The sequence below is a fragment of the Pygocentrus nattereri genome, chromosome 15 (assembly GCF_015220715.1).
Source record: "Pygocentrus nattereri isolate fPygNat1 chromosome 15, fPygNat1.pri, whole genome shotgun sequence".
Lineage (NCBI taxonomy): Eukaryota > Metazoa > Chordata > Actinopteri > Characiformes > Serrasalmidae > Pygocentrus > Pygocentrus nattereri.
The window spans coordinates 28,538,942-28,554,514 of NC_051225.1; the positions used below are offsets into that span (position 1 = coordinate 28,538,942).

Sequence of the window (15,573 nt, forward strand, 5' to 3'; positions counted from 1 at the left end):
GCTGCTTGACAGAAAGTTATTATTTAAAATGGTTATGAATATGGTACCTGATGCCCGAGACATTGTTTTATGAAAGTTCAGATTTTTGCTTTTGGCCTGAAGTGTGTTTTTAAAAGCCATTCTTGGTGGAGGTGTATTTTTAGACCACTGTAAGGCAAAGTAGTCCATAAAGAAAATGTATTTGTTTCAGATTTACCACTATTTCACTGGTATAAACATTACAAATAAAAAACAGAAATGCGTTTAGGTTCACTGGTGGTTTTGTATACTGAATAAAATAGCCGTTTTTGTGTTGTAGACATTGGGACTCCTGGTTTCTCTCATTAAGACCATGAAAAAAAATGGTGCAATTCCTCTTTAACGGCCCTCAGAGCTCTCTCACAGAAAGCAATTACATGAAATGGTCATGGATATGCTCCCTGATGACTGAGACATCGTTTCATGAAAGTGCTGAGACAAGGTTGTGGCAAAATTTGTCTTGGCTGATTGACTGCATCAAGGCTAAGAAAATGGTGTAAATTTTAGTTATTGCCAAATTATTAAAAAATTATAAAAAACACAAGATCAAATGCAGCACTAGATTTGTATGTAGGTAAGCAAGTCCCTCACCTGTAGACAAGGATAATGCAGGTGATGAAGAAAGCCATTCCGATGGTAAAGAAGTAGGCCAGAGGCATGTTATAGGATAAATGGAAGCCACAGGAAGACTGGTCATTTGTGTTGCCACAGGTCTTTGTTAGGGTATAGTTACTATAATAGCCATAGTACATCAAAGAGTCTGTGAAGTAGCCCTGAGAGAGAGAGAGAGAGAGAGAGAGAGAGAGAGAGAGATTTGATTAACACAGTCAAAAGTTTTGACAGTCATAAATGCATTATAAACCATTAAATAAATTATTTAAACTGGTCTCTTAAACTGTTGTTCTGAGACTATCCTACTCATGAGAACTAAACTGAAGAGAAGATGGATTCTGCATCACTTTCAACAGGAGTAGTTTGATGTAAAATGCCCTTTTCAGAGAAGCTTGCAGAGTTTGGATTGTTCGCTGCAGTGGTGCTAGGAGGAGTTAAAGGGGAATTCCACCAATTCTTTAAAATGTATGCATAATTAAGTGGGTAAGAAATAAACAAAATCATTCCATGTGGTTTGATGTAAAATGCTCCATTCTAGAGAAACATACTGTTCACAGTGGTGGAGACAGGAACCAGAGTTTAGTGCTTCTAAAGGCTGCTTCACAGAACGTTCTTACATAAAAAGGTTATTTATATGCTTCCTGATGCCTGAGACATTGTCCAATAAAAGTTCAGATTTTTTTTCTTGGCCTAAAGTGTGTTTTAGTCCATAAAGAAAATATATTTGTTTCAGATTTACCACTATTTCACTGGTACAAATGTTACACATAAAAAACAGGTTCACTGGTGGTTTTGGATACTGAATCAAACAGCCATACTTGTGTTGTGATTCCTGGTTTCTATCACTACCGCAGTGATAAAAAACATGGTGTAATTCCCCTTTAATGGCTCTCAAAGCTCTCTCACAGAAAGCTCTTAAATGAAATGGTCATGGATGTGCTCCCTGATGCCTGAGACATTGTTTTGTGAAAGTGCTGAGATAAGGTTGTAGCCCTAAACATACTTTTAAAATTAATTCAAGGCAGAGAGGTACATGCAAGGCAAAATAGTCCCCAACGGAAACCATTTTTTAAAAACTATTTTACCACATTTAATATAAGAACTCAGAAGACTTGTAAGCTCTGTTGTGATTTTGGATGGTACATGAAATATATGTCTATTAAAGACATCACCACCTTTGGTTCCCATTACCCTCACTGTAAGAAAAGAAAAAAAAAAAAAAAAAAAAGTACTCATTAAGCTTTTCTACAATGAACCACATCACATCCAAACCCTCTCAATGACTCTTCACATCTCAACAGCTGCATGATGCAAAACCTTTGAAAAATCAAATGATGATAATTTAGACTAGTCATTTCATGCATTATAATGTCTAGATAATATTTATCCACATCACTCGGACATCTGGCCACATAAATGAAGCTCTGTTATAGAGATACAAATCAGATTTGTATTAGTGCATTTGAATTATATACAAGTATAAGCCTCTTCTGGAATCTGTACAGCAGATTCAGTGCAGTTATACATTTTATTAGAACTGAGAACAATAAACATTGAGAAATACGCTTCTTTTATTACAGTGCTGTATAAGCACTGTGCTGTATAAAAAATAAAAAGTGCTTTTTTGTGCATTTTTTTCTCCATATGTGATTAATTTGCGATAATGACATACAGATACATGGCTTAGCTGTTTCTCCAGTGCACCTCAAACCACCCTTCAGAAGTGTCCAAGCATAAATAAATAGACTCTCATCTGAGAAGTCACACATGCCACATTCCAGGGCAGCTGAGCTGGGTCTTACCGCCCCCGTGAGTAGCTCAAGGCCATAGAAGTGGACTGAAGATAATGGCGTAGGAGGCCGCACTGCCTGGGGGACCACCAGAAACAGACCTAGCACCAGGAGGAGAAAAAAGTTGAAGAAGAGGAGGGTCCTGAGGAAGACGAAGTAGGAGAGGACGCCCGTTCCAAAGCGGCCACTCACTGTCTTCAGAGCTGTCTGCCACAACTGCAGTGAGGAAAGGAAGGACAGCCAGACGTACCAGCTTTGTCGGAAAGCCTGAGAAACAGAGACAGAGAGAGATTACCATAGTTAACTTCCACCTCAAACACTTTCTGCTGTTCTTTTAGAGTTCAGCTGCCACGCTACCCTTCTTCATATTCCCTCATACTGGAATTAACATACAGGATGAAGGAATTTAGCAACAGTGACGGAAAAAGAGGCCAGAACTTGGATGACAGCCAGCATGCTTGATGACTCTTTACAGGCCAATTACGACTCTGAGACAATACAATGAGTTACAGTTCTGCCACAAACAGAGAGAAACATTACTGAGAGTCTGACAGGCTATCAGAGGGGAAACAAACCCAGGGCCTCATGAAGTAGATAGCAAAAGCAACAGCTTTGACAGAAACCTGTCCTGTCTGGTATTAACCAGGGAAGCATGCTGGGTAAAGAACTCACAATGATGATGTAATATTTGAGCTGGCTGCAGCAGGGGATTTCGCTGCGGGAGAGGGAGCGGTCAGTTTTATTCAAGGCCAAACGTCTGCAATATAAAGACAGTATATTAGTATATAGGGTCTAGTATCTACAGCACAGAGCAGTTTCTTGTAAAACAAAATAACCCCCATAGAAAACATGTCAAAAACTATATCACCACAATGACAAATCTAACTCAGATATGTAGGTTGTGTAGGTTAATTGGTCATTTTGGATAGCTAATAAAATGGCTATCCTTGTGTTGTAGACATTGTGATCCCTGGTTCCTATCACTACCACTGTAATCTGAAATCTGAGTTTGACATTTCACACCAAACCACTCAGAATAGCTTTATTTACATCTCAATTATTGAATGATGCAGAAATTCATGTAGAAAAAAAATTAGGTGGACTTTCCAATTAAGGCTACTGTAAACTGAATCATCTGTAATGATTTTAGACCAATTTTAAATGTAAAAATAACAACAACAGAGTCCTTTTATGAATTCATTAGTTTGACTTCATGGCACAGCAATTTGGTAAATGTTTGACATCTTTAATGTGCTTTACAAATCAATGTGACTGATATTTTATTAAAAACAAAAATTTCTAAAATAAAATAAATAAATAACTGCTCTTACAACAACGTGGAGTATATTACACTGTATCTGTACAACCAGTACCACTCATTCAGTTCCTTCCTCTCTCAGACAAATGAATATTTGTTCAATTCCTAAACAAACTCATTTTTGTATTTACTTCCTATTGCTGTCACTAAGATTCATCATAATTCTACTGAATGCCAGACAGAAGCATCTATACTTAGACTGCGCTAGACCTGACAGCTGCTATTTAAAAACATGAAATGGCTGTTGTGTTGCAGAGGTCAGACATCTACTACTTTAGAGTAAGTCTGTATGTTAATGTATGACTTACACATGAAAGTTCAACTGGATTATAAAATGGTGAATTCTTGCTCAACTAAGATAAGACAAGGTAAGATGACCGTGATCACGTGTTTGTCTAGTACTCAGGTTTGTTATCTAACCGATTTTATTATATAGCAGATTCGCTTTTATTTTAAAGAATGTGCCTCACTAAATGGGAACTTTCCAAATGATCCAAGTACACTTCCCTGTGGAAACATTATGACCTGATCGTTACATCAGATAAAAAGCACACTGGCCACAAACAGTGCAGAACTTATGATAGCATTTTGATCCATGATAGCAGGAGGACGGGCACGTCATCTCTTCAGAAACACACTGACAAGGACATGGCTGTTCATACTGTTTTCAAGTTGTGGGCGTGGGTCGGGTTTCCACTACAGTTTCATGCCAGAAGTGCATACCTGAGCTCCTGTTTCTCTGCCAGATTCAGTGGGATGGCTTTCAGCATGCGTACGCGATCACTCTCAGACAGACTCTGCAAGTTATTCACCAGACGTTCCCTCTTATTCTCTACACACAGACACAAATGGATTGTTTTTTATTACTATTATAATTCACATACTCTACTTATTGCACATAATGTTTTTTTTACAAATTACTCTTCATTACTTTTAGCCACACATATACAAACACACCATGGGTGTAAATTAGTGATGCACTATATCATCTCGGTATCTGTAGATAACTGTAAAATTGGCATCAGACAGATGTCTAGATTTATTTGATGGTTATATTTCAAACCAATATTTAATAGCGTATTATTCTCCGAAACAGAAGAATGTTTGGGTGACCCTGACCCTCCCTGTCGAAGTTGGCCGGGTCCGTCTCCACACGATAGCCACAGATGCTTGGTCGGGCGGAGCGCGAGAAGGAGTGGACGGCCGGTCTGCTCTGTCTGCGCCTGCACAACTGCATGGTGCGGTTATAATACTGCGAGAGGATCGCACCACGGCTGCGTCCTGGGACAAGCAGAAAGAGACAGAGATAGTGAAAAGGTTTGAGAACAAAAGACAGGGACAGCAACAGAAAGCACTAGTTAATGCTGTTGTTTTCTTTATGAAGTCAGAGGCACAGTGAAGTTGGAATTTCACACACACTCAAAGTGTTATATCAAATTATTTAAGTCTTTTCTTTATTTTAACATTTATTTTAACCACTTTCCTTATCCTCGCATGTCCTTTTTCTTTTTCAGCTTGATAGTACATGTCAAACTAATTTCCTTGCCTCTTCATCTTCATCATAATAGTATTCAGCCAGTGATATCACTATGGTTAGGACTTCAGGTGCTGGACAGAAGGCCAAACATGTCAGTTTAATTACCAACATAATTAGGAGGTGATAATGGAATCAACAAGTCAGGTTTGATTAACAATAGCTGAGATGAATTCTGTAAGAAAAAAATCCCTTTAGGCCTTCTGGAAGTCCTACATTAGTCACTGACTACAAGTATGAGCTGTAGTCTAAGCAGGTTTTTTGCTAGCTGTAACAAAAAATGGAAACTTATTAGAGCTCTTTACTGAAAGAGTCACTGCAAAACTGCTAGGTAAAGTATTTGTCAATGCCTGCCCTGTTATAAGCTTTTGAATAGGACATTGAATGTGCACCAGTGTTACTTAGCGCTAGCATTAAATCTCATAAGGGCGCTGACAGAAATCTTTTCTCGGTTTTCACATTTATAGAGTAAAAGAACAGCTCTAACAGTTAGGGCTCATCACTAAACCACGAAAATGGGTGGAGCACATATAGCCTTTTAGTGGTTTAGTTTTGCTACAGATGGGTTTTTGTAATTCTTTTTCTATCAGTCAGATAGAGAGAGGTGGGGTACCAAAGCCTGCTCTGAAGGAGCAGCCTGAGTAAAATGCTGGTTTCCTTCAGGCTAAACATAAACCCTGTTTATGTTTATAAAGCTCTCATAACCATGATCAGTTCTGCAGTTATTTTAGGTCTGCTGGATACATCTGTTCAGCAGGAAAACTGGTTAATAAGCAGGCCGCTTTCAGTTCCTCTAGCAGGTGTACAATAATACACTATCAAACTGTCTTCAGATAATGATATGAATCATACAGGAAAGTATGTGCAGTATGCACAGTATGCCCTCGACCAGAGAGTAAACAAACAGTTAGGTTTTAAGAATCATACTTCGACCTTTGGTCTCATTTGTAAGCATTTTCAAGCATATCTGTTGTTTGTGTACCAAGCTACTGTAGTACTGTGTAGGTAGCAGTGGACATATTATTATCATGTATTATTTCAGATGTACAATTTTGTTATGAAAGGTAAGCAAAGGGCCTGCTAAGCTTTTAGGATTTCCTTAAAACTATTACCCAGGTTTCAAAATACATGTAACTAGGTAAACTTTTATACTTTTTACTGTCTGCAAGGATGAGATAGGAATAAACCAGAATGAATCACAATGTGTAAACATACAAATGGATCAGACCAGTACACATATTTCAGGATGTCTGGCAAACGGGTAAATCTCTCTCTCACACGCACACAGTCCAGTACCCACCGATTGTGCGACTGGGCATGGAAGAGAGCACTCTGAGAGTGGCTGTAGACCAGCAGGGCTCCATTAGTGGGTCTGTGTCCCCTCCATCCTCACAAACACCTACACAACTGCCTGCACCACTCAAAGATGGAACATCATCTGAAACACATGCATGCTCATCAATCCATACATACACAAAGAACAAAAACAGAAGTGTATGTGTATAATCTGTAATTTAGTAATGTTTTCACACTCTTCTCAAAGACCTGCTACACTGTATCAAGCAGTTTTACCTTTTAAGATTTATCTGTAAAGTGCTTTTTACAAAAGCTTTATGTGTTTTAGATAGCATGTGTGGGCACCTCTGGTCTCATCCTCTAGATCCAAAGAGCTCATCTCCATGGCCTGGTTGTTTAGGTCTTGACTCTGTTCCTCAATCAACTGGGTGAACGAGTCATGAACCCGGTCTTCATCCAAAGGACTCCTAAAACACAAAAAACACAAATACACACTTAAAAATGCATTTAAGCTGTGGTTTGATTGCTCTTTTAGATTTAGACTATTTGGACAGCCAGCCAAGGCCCAATCCCATTTCACACTACTACTTAGCCCCTAGCCCTCCGTTTGGCACACTAACGCTTAGGGGCAGGGAGTACTGATTTTTGTTGAGATAGACGGACAAAGCGTTATTGCTACATGGCCCTTCAAACAGGTTTTTTCAGAGACGCACTCTAAATGGAGTGTTATATGAAAAAAAGAAACACCGGCAAGATTATTAAGGGCAGGTTTTTATTTCTTGACTGGGGATGGGGTGGCATTCTCCTACATGTCGTTTCAGTGTATTATGGTCCTTTTCTTCATAAAAAAGGATATAAATCCCTAATAGTCTACTGACATCTTTCACCTTAAACAGTCTAGCAGTTCTGACGCTTGAAGCGCCAGAATGTAACTGCAGCTACATTTAAGGTGGAACTGGAAAATTCGAACAAGAAGATGGAGAATATCTGACTTCAGCTTCAAATCACTGAAGAATTAAAGGTAGGCAATAATAAATAATTATTACATTCCCGTTGATGGCATATGATGTCCTAAATGTAACTGAAACCCAGCAGTGAGGCTGCTGAACTTTGCCCTCCTCTGCTATCACTGCAGACTGGCAGGGTCGCCTACAGAGCAGTACTTCTTTAACAGGCTACTAGTGATGTTCTTTATTATTTGAGGGATGTACAATTTCATAGGGGAAGATTTCAACCATTACCCCATATAACTGAGTTCCAAGGGGCAAAGTGACACTTGAGAACACAGGGTAGAAGTAAAAATAAGAAAAGGGATTGGGCTTAATCATCACACACTTGCCTCTCAAAGCACTCTCTATTTAAATACTCTTAAACAGACTTGCATGGTTTGTGACACTGTATGACATACTTATATAATACAAAAATAGAATACTTTAAGATTAGCTTTGTCCATTTTAGTTCTATCCATATCTACAAAAATATCTATTTTACAAACAACTGTAAGTCATATAAAGTCTAATTAAGATTATTTAACAACTCAATGTGGCTTTAGATACACGTGTGCTTTGAGGAGAACATGGCTTGTACTTTAGAGCTACTCCCCTTTGCAGCGCATTCAAAACTTCTTTTTCAAACATACCCAAACTTCCACCCATATAGTTCACCTTCCTACAACTCCCAAGTCACAAATGCTTTCTTTTGTAGCAACTTACCAAGTTGAACAAAGTTTACAGAACTTTGGTAAAACTCCCATTCAACCTAATGAGAAGCTGTAGCACTCAACCAACAATTACAGTGAATTATTAAATGACTATATTGTATCTATATTGTATGTTTGAGAAAGGTTACCCTGTTAGGGTAGTTCAGATGTAGTTTTTTTTGGTGTGTAACTGAGCTAACACGGTGCTAGTATGGTGTCAAATTCAGCATTCCTAATCTGCCTCGTTTTGACAAGTTACAACAACATATTCCAACTCAGCAGCATATCTGCCAAAAAGAAAATTTAAATTATTTAGTGGCCTCAGCATGGCAGAATTTTGTTTTAGGTTGAATGGGATTTTTGTGTCCTGAAACACTTGTCCAGCCTCTCTGCAGTTGAAAGAACACAATTGTGGGTGGACCATGGACAGGGCATAAATGGGTCAATTGCTTCTCAAGTACAATTATTATATTTGATGGGACAGAACCACAGTGACACATCTCTATCTCCTGAGATCTAAACCAAAACAAGTGGCTTGCACATGATGTCATTATGTCACCAATCACATGCACATTGCTTCAGCTGAGACACAAAATGAAACAATCACTAGCAATCTGCCAAAACAAAGGGCCTTCTCTGCTGGAGCCTGAGGACCACGCCTGTTCTGCAGCCCTCTAGAGAACAAAGAGAGGCAGGAAACAAGGGCCTTCCCGTAAACACCACTTTTTATCCGGCTCTGTGAAGGGAAGCTGTTGAAAGCACGAAAACTATAAACAACCACACTGTACTTCTATGACCTGCTACACAGATATCACAGGAAGAGGTGGAAGGGGCAGAGTGGCAGCAAAGAGGTATTCAGAAATAACTCACTGGCAGAAGATCATTAAAATAAATAAAAACAAAAGAGTACTTACTCCATTCCTGCCTCCATGAAGTGGGCATCTGCGTCGAAACTCACACTACGGGCTGCCATCATCAGCCTGAGGGTCCTGTTGGAGAGCCTATCAATTAAAGACCACCGTCACAAAAACGCTTCTCCCTGATTCCCTCCTCGTGACATTCTGTTTCACCAAGCCTAAAAGAGACAAGAGAGAACGAAAAAGGAGAGAAAATGTTGAAGAGAACTGCAAGCTTAGCTTTAGGTGTTGCAAGTCAGCCGTGTTACAACATGCCTTTTTCTGCTTTTTGGTAATTGAAATACCTACACACACCCAGTCGAGGCAAACAAGAAAAAGCATGATCTGTATGAAGTCAGCGCACAGCGTAGAACCAAGTACTAGTATTTGAATTCCAAGAGGACCAGGAATGACATTATCCGCAAGACCGAACATGTATTGTTTCTAACATGTCTCCAACATGCTTCTGCATCTCTGCTACTTCCTGTGCTACAGTTATAACCAAGAGAAATCCAGTGTAGACACCGCACTCTTTAGAAAAGCCCTGATAAGGCCATAATGAGCAACCTCTGATTCCTTCACATGGAAGAAACAACTGTTCTTACTTAGAATCTTACCAAGTTACAGACCTCTTTCAGGGGAGATATCTTCTTACATGAGTTTTTCTTTAGGTTTTCTAGCTGTGTAGGGTGCGGATTTCTTGGTTTCCTTGTTAAAAAAGGAAAGGGTGTGTTTACAAATGCTTATATACATTATGCTCTCAGATGTCAGCAGGAGCTCTTAAAAGCAACAATTAATTTCTTGCCCATTCGAATAACAAGTTTTGTCCCGTTGTCTGCAGTGGCCAAGCTGTAAAAAAAAATTCAGTTAATAGGTGGGTTCAGCCAAAAAAACACTCATTCATTCATTTCATTAAAGTTGTCTGCACACAAAATGTTTAAGCCACAGATCAAACCATTAACATTACCTATGCTGTCATCACTTAGTATAATCACGTCACCTTTCACACTCTGAGCTACTATGTGGCTTCAGGCAAAACGCACAGCTCTCTAATGCAGTATTTCACTGGCGTTCAATTTTCAAACTAGCCCAGTTTGGTAGGAAATCCATGAAATCCGCTTCCCTCTTGGCAAATGTGTGCTCTGTACCAAACACTCCATAGCATAAACACTGAAAAGCAAAAGCACATGATTCTACATAATCACCTTTTCTGTAGGCGCATGTGCTCACCCTAATTATAACTTGTTTAATTTACATGAAGAACTCCCAGAGTGTGCAAACCTCACTTATGGATGGAATGAAAATATTGATAATAAATATCTTAAAGAGATCCAAAAAGAATGGAAAGGGGTGATGGTCAATTTATAAAGGGCATGTTTTTATTTCTTGACTGGGGGGATGGCATTCTCCTACACCCCACCCCCCACACAACTGAAATCGAGCCCTGATTGTTTATTACTGAAATAAAATTTGTCTGACCTGCATGGTGCAATTAATATTTCAGAAATATAATACAGATAACTATAAATTAATGTTGTGATACAATAATCTAAAAATGACATCAAGTCATTTATAAACACAGGGCAGGTCAGTGCTTTATCTCGATCCTGTTTCCCTAACTGAACATCGGAGGAACTTTGTAAAAGTGGGTTACCGCTGAGGGTTACTGTATCATTATTGTGATAAATTATGTCATAATCTGCTTTTCTGAGCATATCATGGATATTATCAGTGCTTAAAGGACAATGACTACATGTTTAATTACAAAGTGAGCATAAATAGGCCTGTTTAACTGTATTTAGTGCTGTATAGCTTGTTAAACAATGAATAAAAATCATTGTAGTTGTAGGTTTATTATTACTATTATAGTATTTTTATATATGGCACTACAGGTTTTTGTTTGTTTTGTCTCTTCCAGCTTCTTAAATCTCAGAAAAACTAAATATCTTGATGCATATTGTGAAAATGTATCTCAATTGAAAAAAGGTTTCACAATATAACATTTTTATTAAAACAAAGGTATATCTGTAGGTAACCCAGCAGCTCATGCAACAGTAAAGCCATCAGTGATCCAAGCTGTGTATCTTTTTCTACAACCATCCATTTACCCCCTCAAAATTATCTTGGAATTTCAGAAAGTGGAAGAAACATGATCCCACTGTTGACCTTGTAATCTGCCCCGGTCCAAAACATCACTCACAATATACTGACACATGACTTCCACTCCTTTTTATCCTGGAGGATCACAGCACCACACAGTACAGTGTGCTTCCTGTTCCAACACACCTGGCTTAGTTTATCGAGACCTGGATGACGTACTTATGAGTCGAGACAGGCGTGAGCAGGACATTATACTGTGAGGCACTTTTCGCCTTTTCAGGCATCACTTTCGAGTGCCACTGTATTATGTGACTCAGACGGGCTTTATTGAGTCAGATGAGCTTTCATAATAAGGAAATGCTTATTGTAGTAATCTCTAACCACTCTGTTTTTCCAATCTTTATCTATACAGCAATATGTTTTGTATTGTTGTATTGTCATAAATTGCATCCCAACATGCCTTCTGAGCAAATCGTGGATATCAACGGAACAAAGAGTGCACAATTAGTTTCATTTATTTGGATTTATTGCAGTATGTGAAACAATGAATAAAAATCATTGTGATCTTCTTTTTTTTTTAAATATCACACCAATGGCACTTTATCTGTTCCAACTGTGATACTTAATATGTATCGATAAAATGTCTTGTGATGTATTTTTGCCATATTGCACCACCACCATGACTTATACACATAAGTCTTCAATACATTAAATACTGAAAATATACCACTGGTACCTTTTTGAAAGTATTTCAAAGAAATCATCAGGGATATTTTTACAAACCTCAGAAGGTCAGTCTTAGAAGCTGTAATCCAAAACATGTTCATTGATTTCGAGGTCTGATGAAAGATGAAAGCACTGTTTATTTGACAGGGACAGTTTTGGTGGCCTACCAGGTCTTGCACAGACCCATATTCTATGTATCTTTTTTAGAACTCCAGTATCTCATCAGAGTTATATTCCTTAAAATGTATAACAACTTGTACTTAATAAGCTTTTTGGACTGGAAATTAAATAACTGGGTGGTTATTTATCGCTTCTCTGCCTTTCAAGTGTAGTATCTGTTCTTATCAGTTTACTATCTGATACGTCCTCGATATGAGGACTACACACTAAATAGATTTTTAGAACAGGGAGACGGAAGAGGGGCTTGCTTCATCTGCTCCATGCATTGACCTGGTATTGCAGTACCTCTGGGAACGGTGCACTGCCTTTTAGGGGCAGTCATGGGCTGGAGGTTAGGGAACCAGCCCTGAGGCCGGAAGGTCGACGGTTTGATCCCCAGAACCGACAGTACATGACTTAGGTGTCCTTGAGCAAGGTATCTAACCCCCAACTGCTCACCGGGTGCTGCAGATAGGGCTGCCCACTACTCTGAGCAAGTGTGCTCACTGCCCACTAGTGTGTGTATATGGTGTTTCACCGCACAGATGGGTTAAATGCAGAGGTGAAATAATAAGGGTCACTTAATCTTAAAAAGGTGGTCTCAGACTTTTGCACAGTTAAGCATATTAAAGGAATACTCCATTGTTTTTACCTTCTATCTGCTCAATCTATAGTTAATAACCACAGACAATAATTTATACCTGTTTCACTGAACTTACATAAAAATCACTAACTCAAAAACTCAGAGACAAGTGCTGAGCCTGTGAGTTTGAATAAGGACAACCCTAAACGTAAAGACCTTAAAAAGGTATGCAGTGTGCTCCTGGAATTACTGACTCATTTACTAACCACACTGTCACAGAGTCAGAAGTACAGACATGAACTGGTGGTGCCATGCAATTTCACAACCTCAGAGACAAGGGATACGTTCAGTAACTTCAAATAGCATGTTCTGCGGTCAATGATATGAATGTGCAAACAGAGAAACAACACATAGATGTGACAATAAAAGAGCCAGCTGGAGAGCAGCACATTAAAACTAAGCATATGAAAAGCTGTCATACAAAACACATTTTCTTTACTAGTGACACTATAAAGCAGGAGAAAATGCTAAATCAGATACTGAAGTAAAAAAAGATTCATCTGATCAGATAATGTAGTAAATCTAGCATGAAATATCACAGAATTGCGTGCAGCACAATATAAAATAAAGAAGGTAATGTGAAACACAATAGCAGTCACATGTAGCTTAACAGTAACATAAGACACTAAGTTTTACAGTATTTTAAAGGGTTAATTTTTGGCCATTTTTCCTCATTGCCTATTCCACCCAGTAGCTAAGTCTCTCTCTATCACACAATGCTTCCTTTGAGACAGATGAAGGGCCACTGTATCTTTTTAAACAGATGCAATTTCTAGTCAAAAAATGGGAATTTAACAACATGTCAATGGTGTGGTGGTGGGAGTTGACAAGCAGTAAAATCAGTAATGCCTGTATTTTGTGGGCAATGGTAGTGGGGTTTAGCTGCAGGTTTATCCATACTGTTTTGTGCAAATAAAAAAAAAAAATCCTTTATTTGTTACATACTGTTCTTGTTATATAATACTAATTATATAATAATGAATGCTAATTACACACACACACACACACACTATATTTTAAACATACATATACATATATACATACATTATATATATATATACACATATATACATACATTATATATATATATATATATATATATATATATATACACATATACACACACATACATACATACATATATACATACACATATATACATACATACACACACACACACACACACACACACACACACACACACACATATACATATATATATATATATATATATATATATATATATATATATATATATATATATATATATATATATATATATATATATATATACAGGACTTGCAGGCTAGTTAGGTTAGTTTCTGTTAATATCTGTATTGTTACTTAGTATTGGCTGATACTTAAGGATCAAATATCGGTATCAGAAGCAAAAGAGTGTTATTGATTCCTTCCTAATCCTCCTCACCTGAAGGGGACAAGGACAGTTATGCTCTCTTGAACTCCCCATCATGGTTGGCTGGGCAGTTTTTTTTTTATTGTATTTTACCCATAATTTATTTTTACATACATACATACATACATACATACATATATATATATATATATATATATATATATATATATATATATATATATATATATTACATTACAACACTCTTTTCTGAGTATACTGTGGATATTATCAGTACTTAAAGAACACTGACCAACTGCACTTTTCATTTCAAAGAGAGCACAATTGGTACCACTGTCTAATAGAATTTAATGTAACCTTGAACAAAAACAAGATATTGCGATAGATATCGTGTATCACGAAAATGTCTTAAATATTTACATTAGTGAAAGTTCAACTGACAGGTTAGTATAAGAATAATGTATAATACGCTGTTGGCCATGTATTTCTTCCTATAGAGTAGAAGGCTGTTTGTGTATGGTACTTTTAGATGGCCAGCTTAAGTGATGATTTAAAAAAAGCTCATTTTAAAGCAGTAAAGTAGTTTTTTAAAGAAGAAGAAATCAGATCAGCATGGGTATCAGCCGAGGTTTCAGGTATTGTACCACCTTGTTGACCTAAAGTTTATAAAGCACTATAACATAAGCTGCTGTGAGGCAAACAGTTATGCTGAGTGCACACTACAGTCATAAGCACATGTTTATGCGTGCGTGTGTCTGTGTATTAAGAGTGGGCTGCCTGAAACTTCATATACGTGGAAGAGGGCCTTTTTTCCTGGCACGAAGACGCTGATGACATCATCAGAAGTCTGTGGTCAGAAGTCAATGGAAAACTTGATTGAGGCAGATTGAGTGCCCTTCCAGTAAAAAAAAAAAAAAAACCCTGACATCTGTACAGCTTGTATATCCTGCTTTTCTGTACGCCTCTAAATGAAGTCTATAAGTAGAGTACTTTTGTTGGGGTTTCTGTGGACTGCAGGTTATTGACTTGTGCTGCTATGTTCACAATGTTACTAATGAAGCCACTTACAGCTCTGCAAAAATGCAGCTGCTATTCATTCGTGTGTGAGAGAGAGGAGGGGTAAGAACATGAGAAAGGGAGGGTAAAAGAAAGAGACTTATCTGGGCCTCTATGAGAAAAGGGCTGACCACAGCTATTCTCTGTCCATTTTTTCAAATGTACACACAACAGTACACTTCTTTCCTCTGACATGAAAACACACATTGTACACAGAGTCAAACACACAAACATACTGTACTGGGACAGTGACCTTGTCCACATAATCTACACCACTGTTACTGTAACTATGCAGGTATCAAACTTAAGGACAAGTTTTTCACATCTAAGCCTGAAGCCAGTAACAATCAGTGA

At 38.0% G+C, this 15,573-nt stretch overlaps 1 protein-coding gene and 1 pseudogene across 5 annotated transcripts in view; one reads left to right on the forward strand and one right to left on the reverse strand.

Annotated features, from left to right (window-relative positions):
• tmc6b (transmembrane channel-like 6b) overlaps nt 1-15,573 on the reverse strand; it is a 37,985-nt gene that overhangs the window by 14,253 nt on the left and 8,159 nt on the right. For all 5 annotated transcript variants that reach the window (XM_037545398.1, XM_037545397.1, XM_037545399.1 and 2 more), the window contains exons 2-9: nt 9,182-9,342; nt 6,914-7,035; nt 6,573-6,710; nt 4,858-5,019; nt 4,462-4,570; nt 3,093-3,177; nt 2,433-2,687; nt 610-791 (exon numbers count right to left, since the gene is read on the reverse strand). In XM_037545398.1, coding sequence (XP_037401295.1) covers nt 610-791; nt 2,433-2,687; nt 3,093-3,177; nt 4,462-4,570; nt 4,858-5,019; nt 6,573-6,710; nt 6,914-7,035; nt 9,182-9,243 — 1,115 coding nt within the window. In that variant the 5' untranslated portion in view covers nt 9,244-9,342. The remainder of the gene's footprint in view (nt 1-609; nt 792-2,432; nt 2,688-3,092; nt 3,178-4,461; nt 4,571-4,857; nt 5,020-6,572; nt 6,711-6,913; nt 7,036-9,181; nt 9,343-15,573) is intronic.
• LOC119265321 lies at nt 12,296-12,476 on the forward strand (annotated as a pseudogene).